The 14983-nt window shown below is 47.4% G+C and overlaps 1 protein-coding gene across 1 annotated transcript in view; it reads left to right on the top strand.

The window, feature by feature from the left end:
• Positions 1–9434: 9434 nt before the first annotated feature.
• TEKT4 (tektin 4) overlaps positions 9435–14983 on the top strand; it is a 104281-nt gene continuing 98732 nt past the window's right edge. The window contains exon 1 of the mRNA XM_085629334.1: positions 9435–10099. Coding sequence (XP_085485460.1) covers positions 9530–10099 — 570 coding nt within the window. The 5' untranslated portion in view covers positions 9435–9529. The remainder of the gene's footprint in view (positions 10100–14983) is intronic.

Here is a 14983-nt window from a genome sequence, read left to right on the forward strand (position 1 = left end):
GGGGTTAAATCAAATAGTACAGCACAAACGTACTCACCCCTCGGCTTCGGCTTTTGCAATAGCCGAATCAATGACCCTAATCAAAACAAAATAGTGGGAGCTACCCACCAATACTTAACTAAGTGTCTTCTTACGCCAACAGAGGCCCGTCTAACGTCTCGCGATACCAAACATCATCAAAGGGACCAAAGCAGGGCGGCAGTCAGGGCAGCAGTCATCAGCAGCCGTCAGAAAGGAGAAACCGCGCTGCAAAATACCTTCGGACCACTTTGACATACAGGGGTCGCTTGACGTGGTTCGTGATTCCTCCGGAATTTTCTTGCGGGGCTCCTCACGATCCTCGGGCAGAACTGCTACCTCTGAAGCCGCCCAACGTGGGCGCCAATTTAAAGAACCAAGGTCTTATGGGCCTGGCGGCGCAGGGTACGCCTTAATCTCCTGAGTTCACCTGGTTTGTCGAACAGAGACACGGGACACTCCGTTAGGCGTAGAAGATCAGGTTTATTAGCTGCAGCTAAGTACAGTTGTCCCAGAAGTACACTCGGTATGTTCTTAGGAGACTGCCACTTTACTTCGTGGCGCACAATCTTTTATAACACACATATTCACAAAGAACACTCCCAATGCATACAGGGTTAACCAATGAGAAGAATGTGAAAACAAGATATTAAGTAACTCAAATAAGCCTCTCTTCCAACTGTGTTTGTCACCCTTCCCCACAAGTTAATCAGTGGTAGCGTTTATAATTCGTCTTGCAGGTGGCAGGACACATTTGTATGCCCCGGAGGACAGTTGTGAAATGAGAGAATACGAGTAAAGAATAGCGAAGGCCAGAGGATAAGATAAAGTCAGGAAAGAATGGTGCAAACCAATCAGATAGTCGAGACAGGGATCAGTCGAACCAGACGAGGATTAGTGGAGTCGGCCAGACCCTGACACCAGCTTTAAACAGAGGCAGGAGGTTATCTGACACGTTGAAGTAGAAAGAGGAAAACAACACCTCGTTCACCGTGCTGCCTGAGTGAGGGCAACACAAAATGGTGGTAGGACACAAAATGGTGGTTAAATGCGAACAGGATAGGAAAACTGAATTACCTCAGCACCCTGTCCTCAGGATTGATAGGGCCTGCCTTAGGGGTGGCTGATAGGTTTATATGTGTGTGTATGGTGAGATATAGGAACCTATACCTCAGTGAGGAGTGCTAACACTACCTCACCCAGGCTGCAGTAGCAGGCCTGTGGTGTCAGATTGAGTCTGCTTCCCAGGGGTGGCATAATACATGCTTCAGCCCCTGGTAGGCCTGTGAAGTGCCTATGCCCTAAGGACCTAAGGTACCATATACTAGGAGCTCATAAGTTACCACAGTATCCAATCACTAGTGCATCTAATATGCACACCAAGTCATTTAGAGAGAACAGAGAGACTGGGGCTCTGATTAGCAGGGACCCAGCCAGACTATATCCAGAAACCAGTGTATACATCAGAAAAAAAGTGGGGGCAACATAAGTGCAGATCCTACTCTCATACAACTACCCTCTGATAAAGCCTTACTGCTCGCCTACACTACCACAAATAGAGAGTAAGTTATTATCTACTTTTACGTCTGCCTACCTTTGGGGTTCCACTGGACTCTGTTCACACTATACCTTACCTTGGTATAATTTATACAGAGCCAGCTTCCTACATTGGTGGATCAGCAGTGGGACTGCAACTTTGCATTTGTTGGACTGACTTGGTCAAAACCTGATCACACGACAGAGCTCCTAAATTGTCTTTAGAAATTCAGATTTTTGAATTGACGAATTTTTCCAAATTACTAAAAGTCTTGTTAGGGCCCTGGTTAAGTCCATTTAGAATTTTAGAAAACTAAAAACTCACTATAGTTAGGGGTAAGAGGGTTAGACACTTTTTGTAGAATGTCTCTTAACAAGAACCCAGCTATTAGTGAAAATATAACTAATGACATAGAGAATATGGTTGAGGAGCTCGACCTCATCTCTTAACTCCACTTAGAATTTAGGGAGTTAAGGTCTCTATGTAAACTTAAAAACATAACCATGGGGTCCCATCCCTCCAAACAAAAGCTCCAGTAGCTGTTGGCAGGGTATGCTAAGGACCACCCCTCTGAGCAAGGTGAAGAACTCTCAGATGGGGAAGAGGATGGAGGGGATTAGGATAACTTCCAGCCCTCTCCACGTCCTAGGGAGAACAGGGTCCCTGTGCCCCTTACTCCAAGAATACAACTCACAGCACCTAAATCCCACATAGGTGGGTCAGGTGCTTCTGAGTCCATTGAGGACAGCTTCAATGAAGAGACCAACCTTTTAGTGAGGTTGGCCAAAAGATTAGACCTAGAGACCAGACTCCTGGTTGTAGAAAAAGAGAGAGCAGAGATGGGCCTAGTACCCATCAATGGTGGCAGCAACTTAATAAATAAGGTCAGAGAGCAATCTTATGATCCCAAAATCCCCAAAGGGATTGTTCCTAAATTTGAAGATGGTGATGCTATCACCATGTGGTTCACAGCCTTTGAGAGGGCTTGTGAAGCCAGAAATGTGAATAAAAATCACTGGGGAACTGTTCTCTGGTAAGTGCAGAGACAGACATCTGATCCTTAGTGGGGCAGAAGCAGAGACCTATGAACCCATGAAGGGCACCCTGATAGAGGGATTTGGACTCACTACTGAGGAGTATAGAATTAGATTCAGGGGGCTCAGAAAACCTCGAGTCAGCCCTGGGTAGAATTTATGGACTACTCAATTAAAACACCAGGTCGCTGGTTGACTGGAAGTAAAGTGCAAGATTATGATGATCTTTATCATTTGTTTATGAAAGAACACATATTAAGTAATTGCATTGATGAAAAGTAGATCAGTATCGTGCAGACCTAGGTGCAATTTCTCTCCAAGAATTGACAAAGAAGGCGGACCACTGGGTCAAGACCATGGGTGACCAGGGCGTCCACTGGGGGTGACCAAATAAAGGGGTTACAAACCCTTCCAAGGGGAAAGACAGTGAGCCTTTTAAAGATAAACGTAAGGAGCCCCGGGTAACCCCCAAAAACCTGTCCAGGAGGGTGGGCCCACAGACACCTCACAAACTAAAACTGGGTACCAAGGTAAGAGTTGGGATCCCAAAAAGTTTGTTGGTCTCAAGATAGTTGGATAGTTGTCTATTAACCAACTTCTCCATTACTGTAGAAAGATAAGGGAGTTGGGATATTGGCCGATAGTTGGCTGGGGTGTGGACATCTGTGCCTGCCTTTTTCAGCAGAGGGGTCACTATAGCCTGTTTCCAAGTTTCTGGGAAAACTGCAGTCTCTAGAGATTGATTGAATAGCTGCGTGACATATGGGCATAGTACAGGTATGATCCAAGCGAAAATTAAGTGTGGGCAGGGATCAAGAGGGGACCCTGATTTAACTTCCCCCATTGCCTTTGCGACCTCTTCCTCTGTAAACGGGGAAAAGCTACCCAGCCATGCTACGGCATCGGGGTGGGGATCCAGGTGTTCCCAATTTGTGGTGTCAAGTGGGGTATTGCTACTAAATGATGAGTATATTTTGCTGATTTTATCAGAATTCGCTAATCTTTTCACAGCATTCTTCTGAGGGAGGCAGGGTCTGGGACATACTGGCTGGTTTGCAAAGTTCTTGTACTATTCTGTACAGCTCTTTAGCCGAGTTGGCATTCTCATTTATTCGCTTTGCAAAGTAAGTTCTCTTGGCCTTCTTAATTGCATTGTTATAACTCCTCATTTCTGTCTTATATGCTAGTCTGTCCGTGTCCTGTTTAGACAGTCTCCAATTATGTTCCATTGTTTTGCACTTTCTTTTCAGTGCCCTGAGTTCCAGCGAGTATCACTTCTCAGATGACGTTGTCTTTATAGATTCTGGTTTTAGTTTAGGTGCACACTGATCCAGTGTGTTTGTGATCTCAGTTTCGAGACTTACTACTCCCGTATTAACGGGGAGGGCACCTAGAGCCTTTGAATCATTAAGGACGGAGTGGAGTTTAAATGAGTCAAGAGTGAACAGCATCCAGGCTCTGTTTGCCACTTGTAGAGGTTTGGGAGATTTTGTTAAGGTCGCCGGCAGGCTGAGAGAGAAAGAGATTAGTGAGTGGTCTGTCCAGGGGAGAGGTTTAATCTCCTGGGTCAGGTTAGGCTCTATATTGGAGAATAGTAGGATCAATGTATGCACAGCAATATGCGTGGGCACCACCATGAGTGCCATCAATGCTCTCAAATGCCAAATGTGCAGCATTTAGGGTACCTTAGAGCCACAGGTGACCACAATACAAAAAGATGTACCACCATCTTGACAGGATATAGAATACACAAGGAGTGCTTGCCATCATGTCTCGAATGCCCTCATAATGGTGAGAAATACAGCAATTTTGCCATATACTCCCGCAACTGACACATACAGTAGACTAGTTATTTCCTCATACAAATGAGTGAAGTGCTGAGAATGACTGATGTGGAGCACTTAGCTAGGTATCGCTCCAGCTAGCTATCTCTCCGACCACTCCCCTGCTGCTGACCTACTCCTTGGTCAGACCCAGATCCCAGGATCTGCATTGGTGGATGAGGGCAGAGGCCCTTACAGACCCAATCTACAGGGGGGGTGGTAGCTGAAACAATAACAGATTGTTTTACACATAATTGGGAGAGCACCTCAGGTACAGCGGTGGAGTGGGCTGCAATGATGGTGGTGCTCAGGGGAGTGTGGATGGATGCCACCACAGGTATCTGTCGGATGTCGGAGAGAGACCTGGTGATACAGGAAGGCGCTTTAGCTGCTTAGGAGTCAGAGGGGTGTACACTTAGCCCTGCCGGGCCCTAGAGATGCCGCTGACAAAACAAGAGGTGGTCCTGGTGATTCATTCCCTTCAGAGAGCTAAGGCCCTGGAGAAAGATGGATTGCCAGTAGAACTGTACAAGGCATATCCCGAGACACAGGCTGATAGGTTATTAGTGGTCTATTTAGAGGCCATGGCACAGGAGCTACTTCCAAGCTTCTTGCAGGAGGACCTGGTCATCCTGGTACCAAAGCTGGGAAAAGATCCACTCAGCACGACTTCCTATCACCCCCTCTTCATTTTAAATGTGGATCAAAAAATACTCAGCCATGTTCTGGCAGTGCATTTGCTTCGATATCTCCAGAATCTGGTCCATACTGACCAGTCGGGGTTCATTCCACGTACAATGCCATGTGTAACCTGCGGCGGCTGGCTCATGTCCTCTATGTCCCTGATTTAAACCAAGATCAATGCCATAGCCTTTCTAGCTATAGAGCAGGCTTTTGACTCCGTGTGCTGGATGTATATTTGGCAAGTATTAGAAAAAATGGAATTGGGACCCAGATTTGTCACCTGGGTCGAACTGCTATACACGCAACCGACGGCACGAGTGAGGACTGGGAACTCTGTCTCCGACGACTTCTTATTACAGAGAGGGAGCGACAGGGTTGCCTCCTGCCCCCCTTTTGTTCGACCTAGCAATGGAGCCTGTGGCATGCAGACTGCGTCAGGTACTGCATGGTTGGGAAACCAGGTGGGCTAGACGGTGCATGTTGTGTCCTTATACGCACACAACGCCATGATATACTTGCGTCAGTCGGCCACCTCGGTCCGGATCCTCCTGAACATCATGAGGGAATTTGGGGAACTGTCAGGGCTTCACAATAACCAGTTAAAGTCTGTACTGGTCCAACTAGGTCAGCTAAAAGGAGTGGACATCGAGTTATTACTTGGGGCGGGACTGCCTTGGAGGACAGATAGTGTACGATACCTTGGGCTACACACTGTGGACCTTGGGCTACACACTGTGCACGGACTGCAGCAATGCCACACACTGAACATGTGCCGGGTCGTTGCCAACCTTCGCCCCTCTATTAGGTTCTGGAACACCTTGAAGCTCTCCCTGATGGGAAAAATGGTGCTGATTAAAATGGTGAAGTTAACCCCAATGACTTTATGTGCTGCAGGGCACTATGTATGAGCTCCCCCATGGAGTATTCAGAGAATTAGATCAACTCCTGGTAGAATTACTATGGGCAAGGAAAAGGTGCAGAATGGGACTCTCCACACTTAAGTTAGAATGGGGCAAAGGAGGGATGGAAGTCCAGGACCTGAAATTGTACTACTTAGCAACCCAGCTAGAAAATAAAATCTATCAAAAGGGATCGTTTTTAAAGATGAATTTAGAAACTTTTAGGGGCCCCCACACCCCATGAGGACAATACTGTAAAGTTGCAAGTCAATTGTCATATGTACCCAATGAATGGCCTATATTGCTATTATACGGGGAGCTACATTATAGTCTATTTAAAGAAACACAAAAGGTGTTTGCACAGAAAACATCCTAAAAGTCACATCCTTGAAGATGCTGTCATATGTCATAATGAAGAAAAAGTCAACTCAGTGAAATAACATAATTGCATAGAATCACACAATTTAGTCAGCAAGGCAGCCCGGGTTGATCTCGGGTTTTCTGGTTTCACAGTGTGCAATTCAGCCACTAGGTGGGCAGCTCTTTCTCTGTCCCATATCATATAAATGTGTAATGCTGGCTTTGCCTATAAATCTTGGTGAATGGAGTTAGAGCGTGAGAGGCAGCCAGGAGCCACATGAACGCTTGGCTCGTTTTGGGCTTGAGAGCACAAGAGGACTTTGAGCTGAGGCAAAGCCAAGCATCTGGCTCGAGTTTTCAGTGGCTCATCCACCTCTTCCTGAATGGAGTGCAGGCCACAGAGCATACTCTCAATGACACAGCTGACACTCTTCCGGCGACCACATTAGGTGCACAATACTCCTTCAAGAGAGTGTAATGTGCCCAGCGTGCACATAACATTAATGTAACCATAAGGACACAGGTTCACTGCTTGTTAATTATTATCCAAAACAGATGAGTTTGAAGTTGAGTTTATTCCTCAATAGAACACAATCAACTAAGCCCTGGGAGGCAAAGTTGTCCTTCATGCAACCCACTGACTTCTCAAAGCTCCTCAAAGCTAAACAATCCAGACACTGTGAGGAAATCTTAAAGAACAAGCATTTGCAATGCAATAGGTCTCACATTTGCGAGACTTTGAGCTACTGGCATTGTAAATGACAAACCTTTTATCTATGTGTTGGTTTTGAAAACAGATAAATAATACTCATTGTCATTTACAATGACAATAGCTTAAAATGTCGCAAATGTGAGACCTATTACATTGCAAATGTTTGTTTTGTTACTGGGGGACGATTTTGCAGCACTGCCGCAAAACCGGTCACCAGTTAAAAAAAACAGCCTCCCACCCCTCCAGCCTCTCGTCCCATGCCCGGTATGGCCAGTCTGACCTTGGTGCCAGGGCCTATTTGTTTCCATAGCCTAACCCTGGATGGGGTCTCAAAGGGGCTCTGGTGCTGGGGTTTCACAGAACTTGTGCTGCTTATATGCAATATTATTTTGAAAAGACCACACCCCTGAACACAGACAGAGCAGCCGTACACATTAAATAAAATAACATAAGACACATTAAATAAAATAACATAAGAAAAACAGCTGATTAAGACATTAAACGTTTGTAAAAGAAATGCACCAAGGTATTCTTTAATTTTCCCAACTTACTTGATGTTTATTTACGAGCGTGGAGTTCAGTGGCAGTCCAGGCCAGTCCAGGCTTCTCTTGCAGGTGGCTAATATCCATTTGCAAGTAAAGGGCATTTCGCGACCCTCCGGTAATGGGATTAAAGTCTGAGGAGAGTTTTCATTTTTAAGATGCCAACCTGGAGACTCTGACACCGAACCCCCAGCTTTGAGACCAGAGGCCGCCGCTGAGTGAATGTTTGGCATACCACAGCTCCGATGCCCGCTCTTTTTTTGGTGCACGCTGTGCCACTCTTAATCCCCCCATGCCCTTCCCCTCACCTCTCCCCCAACAGCGCATGCCTGCCCACAACACTACTGGCATGCTAAAGTTATAAATGGCTTCCGAGTGCTAATTTAGTGGGGAATGCGACACTGAGATGCCGATACTGCGTGAACTTTGCCTCTCTACCATCTAATCCTGAACTGCGTGCAGCTGCGCCCTGCCTCTGGATGATGACAGAATTAAGTTACAACACCAGACCATCAATTTAATAAGGGCTGGAGCAGGTGATTTGAATAAGGGCTGCATTAGCATTCTGCCAGTGCACAACTAACAGCAGCTGACCTTTCAGACCAGGGAGAAAATCTTTTAACACATCTAAAAGAATTAGAAAACACTGTGACAAACAGACACAGGGCTTTTATATAGAAGTTACAGTTTGTATCCCACGCGTCACCTCTCATACAGAGACCGGAAAATAGAATCCTGCACTATAAAAAGAGCACCGAACTGCAGATGACGAGCGTTTCAGTATGGTGGGCATCAGAAGCCGAAATGTGGCCAGTGCTTCACACACACAAGAGCGCAGTAGCAATAACAGGCCTTTGCGTACCTTGCGTCACAAACATTGCAGTCTCTTTCTTTGAGCATTCTGGAAAAGAAGATGGTATTATCACCTATCACCAGTATTCACAATAGTTATGGAGGCGAAAAGGGTACAGCTTGAATTGCACGGGAGCCCGAGCAGACCACCATGGGGACAACTCCAACAGGGCGTAGAACTGCTTTACATTGGCTGCGAAGTGAATCCAGGCGGCCAGCTGTGCGCTCTGACAGCAGGCCCGCTTAACGCGTCAGTTCAGCCCAGCCTGAAAAGCTGACTGAAACCATTAATAAACAAGCAGGATGCGCTGCCCACCCCTCGCGCATACCGGCTCCTTGCGCATGCGCCGCTGCCATGTTTACGTCAGGCAGTAATGCGCAAGACAAACAAAAAGTTTGAACAGGCGGACTAAAACTGTAGTTGGTGGCCGCTGGTTCCGGACTACACAGAAGTCAGTTGGACATCAACAGCCACTGAAAACAAAGGTAAGAAATGCGAGAACAACACTAAGTCAATGGCAAGCAGAAGGAGAAACTACCGGCTGCTTGCCAACATATAGAGATTACTTTAGGTCTCGTTGAGACAGCGCATGCGCTGCCAAGGCGAGACCTAAAAACAACTACACAGACAGAACAAGTGTGCCTGCAACCATATCAAAATCATAACACTGTTTTATTTAAGCAGTAAAGACACATACATCGTTGTCATTTTGGCCACTAAGTTCCTTTTTCATTTTAGATGCAAACATTATGCTCAGAAACTAATTTTTTTTTCATACAGTTTTCCGGATTACTTTTTTCTGTATTCAGTGATACTCATATTTTACAAATTACTTTGAGGGTGTACATTCTTCTACAGAAGTTTCACCAATCCGGTTCCTGCTCGATAGTCCTCCGTGGCTCAGCCATTGGCTGCTGCCTAGCAACGCTCCCGGACGCGCACTCCGGTTCCTTTGACAGCCGTCTCCTTGACGCCGCAGAGACGCTTTCTCCCGGCGCTGAGCTGTGGGTGCGCTCGTTTCTCGCCGCCGCGTCCTAGCCCTTTGAGTCGGTCTTCTCCCAAAACCATGTCGGTGTGCTGTGTGCCTCCCCCTAGCGCCCCGTGCCCCGTGCCTCCACGGCCGGTGCTCATCTCTCGCCCTCCGATCCCCCAGAGTGTCCCGCCATGCTCCATCCCACCACCGGGACCCTGCGAGCCCGCCCTGCCCCTACCCTCCTCCGGCCTGGTCACCGCCGGCTTTCGCACCGCTAAGTACCTCCCGAGCGAGTGGGCTGTGCGGTGCCAGGCCGGCTTCGCCCAGGCCTACTCTGACCGGGACACCTCGGAGCGCGGCCGCCATGACTCCAAGCGGATGGCGGCGGAGACCGAGGCGAGGTCCCAGCGCAGCCAGGCCGGGGTGACCAAGGCCCTGGGCGAGCGGCTGCAGGACCTGCACTTCTGGCGCTCCGAGCTGTGTCGCGAGATCGGGGACCTGACGTCCGAGACCGACCTGCTGCTGGCCCAGAAGAGGCGGCTGGAGCGGGCCCTGGACGCCACCGAGACCCCGGCCAGCATCGCCAGCGACAACCTGCAGTGCCGGGAGCGCCGGCTCGGGCCCGACCTGGTGCGAGACGATGTGGAAGTGGAGCTGATCAGGGTAGGTGGATTGACTACCATAGACAGGGTAGACAAGTCATTGATGGGCATCCAGGTGTAGGTAGCACTTTGCAAGGACTCGAGACATCTGGACCGGGCACACTGTGCTCAGTAGAGGGCAGAAAGGAGGCCCAAAACACATAACCATCGATTTTCAATGGTGTCAAGCCATTTTCACTGCTATAGCTCAGTAAAGCTTTTTGAACGATGCCATACTGTTTTGGTTGCAAGCTAGTTATATTATGGTGGGAAAAGACCGTTGACTACTTCCCCAGTGATGCTTGGAAGAAGGAGGCTGTCTGTTTTATATACCTTGTTAGATGCAAATTCGTCTCTAAGCCTCGGGGGTTTTCAGTCCTATTATCGTTCGGTACTGATTTCTCGAAACAGCTTTAATTATAAAAATGCGAGGGTTCTACAATCATTTGACCCAATAACTCCAACTTATATTGAAATCACAATTTCTGTGGCGACATCATAAACCTTAAGCTCTCACCATTTTTGTCAAATTCCTATCACTCCCTAATTACTTCACTCTTTACTGACACTAAAAATCGGTCTCTGGCAGCTACACATTGAACACTTGGCTACGTATTGACATCTAAGCGCTTCACTAACTGCAGTAGCACCGTCACGTCCTCTCTCCTGGATTAGACTTCGATTTTTCCTTCTGGACGAAAATAACGGCATCAAAATCAGCACCTTAGAGCAAAATAAGGAAAAGGTATCAAGAAACCATGACATGATACTTTATCACACCTACATAGAGGACGATGCCTCTTCTGTGTGTGAAGGCAGAGTAATGGCGCGGTGGAATGACACCTTGAAAGCTAAAGTGTGACGTCATAACCATATTTTACTTACGTCACAAAACACCTGCACAAAAACCGTCCTTGCAGTGGAATACCTGGCCACTCTTCCTCTTCAATGACGTCATAATTGTCAACTCTACCTAATAAGCAGCATTTTTAATCCCCCCCCCTTTTTTTAGGTCTGTCCTTATCAATGACCTTTTGATTTTACTAAAATTATACATAGGATATAATTACTTATAGGGCTTTCAGCCAGCCCCCTTCATCCATTCGTCTGTTGTAGCGTCAGTCACATTTTTCTTCCGCCCACTACAGCATACGGGATGGGTCAAAAGAGTCAGTCCACTTCAGCCAGTGGCTCACTTCATTGTGAGTCACTGGCATTCTGTTTTTTTCACAAGGATGGGAGAGGATTTCACAAGGATGGGAGGGTTCGAGCCTCGGGGTCGCATCCATATCCTGTGATTCTGGGCAAATCTCTTAATCTCCCCGTGCCTGAATGTGTAACGTAACGTAACCGGTGCTCATGTAAAGCGCTTCGGGTTGAGTTCGCGCTATATAAATCCGAAAAAAAGGAGCACGTCCGTCAGCGTAGTTCTCGTCTGTCTAGGAAATCGCTATGGCAAAGTGTGCTTTTTGAGCCCCAAAATATTTACTTTTTCTTATTGTTTATCTTTGTATACATACGTGAGCGCCCAGCAGCTAACCATCAATAGAGTTCTGCAAATACCATGAAAACCAAACAAACATTGACAAAACCAAAAGCCTGGCATGTTGTTGTTTTACTATCTCTCTGTCATCCTATCCTGCTCCCCCTGAACCTTATGTCCTTTTTCCCAGGGCCTGTTTGCAGAACAGAGAATGGAGATGCAAGTGGTCAGTCTCCCGAGATACCCGCAATATCCCGGTCCACTGCTGCCCAGGACAGTGTTAGCACCCACGCAGAAGGGCCATAGCTTCCATTAGTGTAGCAGGTGCAGTGGCACCCAGGCCCAGAGGCTTGAGGGGTCTACAAAACCTGGAATATTGGTGAAATTTACAGCTCAATCAGCAGCCAGGGAGGACATTTCCTTCCTTGCGCTAGGGACTATGACCTACTTTCAGCGCTACTGACCAGCAGATATGGAGCCAGTGAAAGTAATTCTCTATCCTAACGACAAAAGCCTATCAATCAATCAGGGAATTGAGGGTCTCATGGTGCTGGAGGGGGTGGGGGTGCAGCTCCGGTCAGTCGAAGAGCCAGGTCTGGAGGGTCTTCTTGAAGATGTTCAGAGTAGGGGCACGTCTGATGTTGATCGGGAGCTCGTTCCAGGTCTTTGCCGTGATGTAGGAGGAGGCTCTTCCATCCGTTCAGGCTCTGCGGATGCGCTGGGTTTCAGTGAGGACGAGGTCGGAGGATCGTAGGTTTCTCTTGGGTGAGTGGAAAGAGATTCTTCTTTTGTTGAGATATTGGGGTCCGGTGGTGTGGAGGCATTTGTAGGCGTGGGTGAGCAGGGCCGGACTGGGAACCAAACCGGCCCTGGCAAAGTGCTCGGCCACCCCCCAGGGGGGATGGGGGGGGGCGTTGGGGGTGCCGCAGAGCTCTTTGCCCGGGCCGGTTTTAGGATGATTTTATTACAGGGCCGATTTTGCAGCTATGCTGCAAAAACGGCCCTGTAACAAAAACGGCCCCCAGGGGCCCAAAACCGTCCCCCACCCGTGCGGCCCACCGGGGGATTGCCCGGTGCCCGCTATGGCCAGTCCGGCCCTGTGGGTGAGTATCTTGAAGGTTACTCTCTTCTCGACGGGGAGCCAGTGGAGGTCTTGCAGGTGCTGGGTGATGTGTTTGTGTCGAGGGATGCAGAGGACGAGTCTGGCTGCAGTGTTGTGAAGGGTCTGGAGCTTGTGGGGCAGATATTTTTTGATCCCGGAGTAGATGGCCTTTTCATAGTCCAGTGTGCCGGTTATGAGTGTGTGAGTGACGATCTTTCTTGATTCGCTCGGGATCCAATTGAAGCTTTTGGAAAGGATGCGGAGGGTGTTGAAGTAGGTGGGGGCGACAGCGTTGTTCTGTCGGGTCATGGTGAGGGACCATTCGAGAATGATGCAGAGGTTCCGGGCATGGTCTGTGTGGGTCCCGGAGCTGCCGAGGGCGGTGGGCCACCAGATGGTGTAGCATGCAGAGGGGGAGGGTCAAAAGACGAGGACTTCTGTCTTCTCCGAGTTAAGCTTCAGGCAGCTGCTGCTCATCCAGGATGCGACATCCTTCATTCCTTCCTGGAAGCTGATTCTGGTGCTGAGGGGGTCCGTGGTGAGTGAGAGGATGACCTGGGTGTCGTTGGCGTAGAATACTAAGCTGAGTCCATGCTGACATATTCTTTCTAAATACCCCTCTGCACTAGTTGAACATCTGAACAGTGTAGTATGAGTGCGTTATCTGCTTGACCTGCAAGCGTGGAAGGGGTTATATGACATGAGTTGCAGCTCGTTTCAGTGTCTTAAATTCAGGGCACTAATCCTAAACAAAGAAATGGGAGGACTAACCAAGTTAGGCAGTATGCAAGTGACATCATGGTGTGTGACATCACAGTGCATGACGTAATGGCGCGTGACATTGCACATGGCATCACAGGAAGTGACCTCACAAGAAGTGGCATTGAATATTAAGACCTCATACATATTTTTTGAAGGTTTTTCATAAGTACATTTAGGCGCAGTACGAGATTTAATAAATGACAATGTGTGTTGGGATTGTGCTAAAAAAGTGGTGCAGCCCTGATGCAAAATCTGGGCCTTAACTAATATATACATTTTTTTAAACTCTGCCACAAACAAATTGTTAACAAGGAAAAACGAGGCAGTAGATCTGTTCTACTTAATTGTTTGCAAAGTCTTCCAATTATAACACGTACTGGGTTAAGGTACCTGCTGCAGAGATCTGTGTGTGCACAGTACGTTTCAGGGAATAATAATAATGCTAAGATAACTCTGAAGGTTAATGCATTTGTTGGAGAAACTGTGTTTTGTTTAATCCCAGTTTTGAATCAAGTAGCATAGAGGGTTAATGTGTCACCTGCTAAGCACATCATGTAGCTGACAGCAGGGCCGGCTTTAGGGCGGTGCGACCGGTGCCACCGCACCGGGTGCTGGCTTCCTGGGGGCGCCGTGTTTGAAAGTTTATTATGCTTTTGAAGCACCTGCTGCAGCGTTTCTTTCCCCCGGCAATTACCAGGCCTCACATAAATGTCAAGGTAACTCGTGTGATTAATTATCTTCCTGGAGAGAGATCAGCATTTTGTATAGTTGAAGTTTTGACTTTTAGGTGAAGTTAGTGCAGAGGGTTAATATGCCTGCTGCAAAGAACATGTACCAAGTAGATTACAGAGTGCGTATGATATAAACAGATCAGCAGGTTACTGCATTCAAAAGAGACATCCTTTTGTTACTTGCATTTTATAACTTAAAGTCCTAATATAGGATAGTGAGCTATTAACTTTCATCCTAGAACTGCATACACACTGCAAAGTATACATTATTAGGACATTGATTAATGTTGCAAAAAGGGTTAATTTGGCTAGAAATCGAGTCTTATTTTTAAAGAAAACTCCCAACTATGCTGTTTCTTTTTGGACTCTGAGTTTGTGCTTCTCCAGACCCAGCACTCTTAAACTATACAGCCTACCAGTATGGATGACATGTGACTCCTACACTTTTAGTCCTTTGGCTTATGTAACATTTCCTATACACTGATTTACACACATATGATTGATTGTCTCTGTGTAATGTGTGCGTGATGCAAAGTGCTCAGACACCCTACGCTGGTATGAGTGGCGCTATATAACTAATTCAATGCATCTGAGAGGGTGTGGTTATGGAGACTTGGTCACTGTTAAAGGTTGCTAGTGAGAGAATCCGTGGTGGAGGTGGTCATTGGGGGGCGCCAACAAACATTGTCGCATAGGGCGCCACCAGCACTAAAGCCGGTCCTGGCTGACAGAGTTTTCGTTTATGTACCTAGGGTAGTGTATTACTACTTTTTTACACAGAGATCCTTTTGTATCTTGCAGTTCATAAATTGTAATCCTTCTAATACA

The sequence above is a fragment of the Triturus cristatus genome, chromosome 10 (assembly GCF_964204655.1).
Source record: "Triturus cristatus chromosome 10, aTriCri1.1, whole genome shotgun sequence".
Lineage (NCBI taxonomy): Eukaryota > Metazoa > Chordata > Amphibia > Caudata > Salamandridae > Triturus > Triturus cristatus.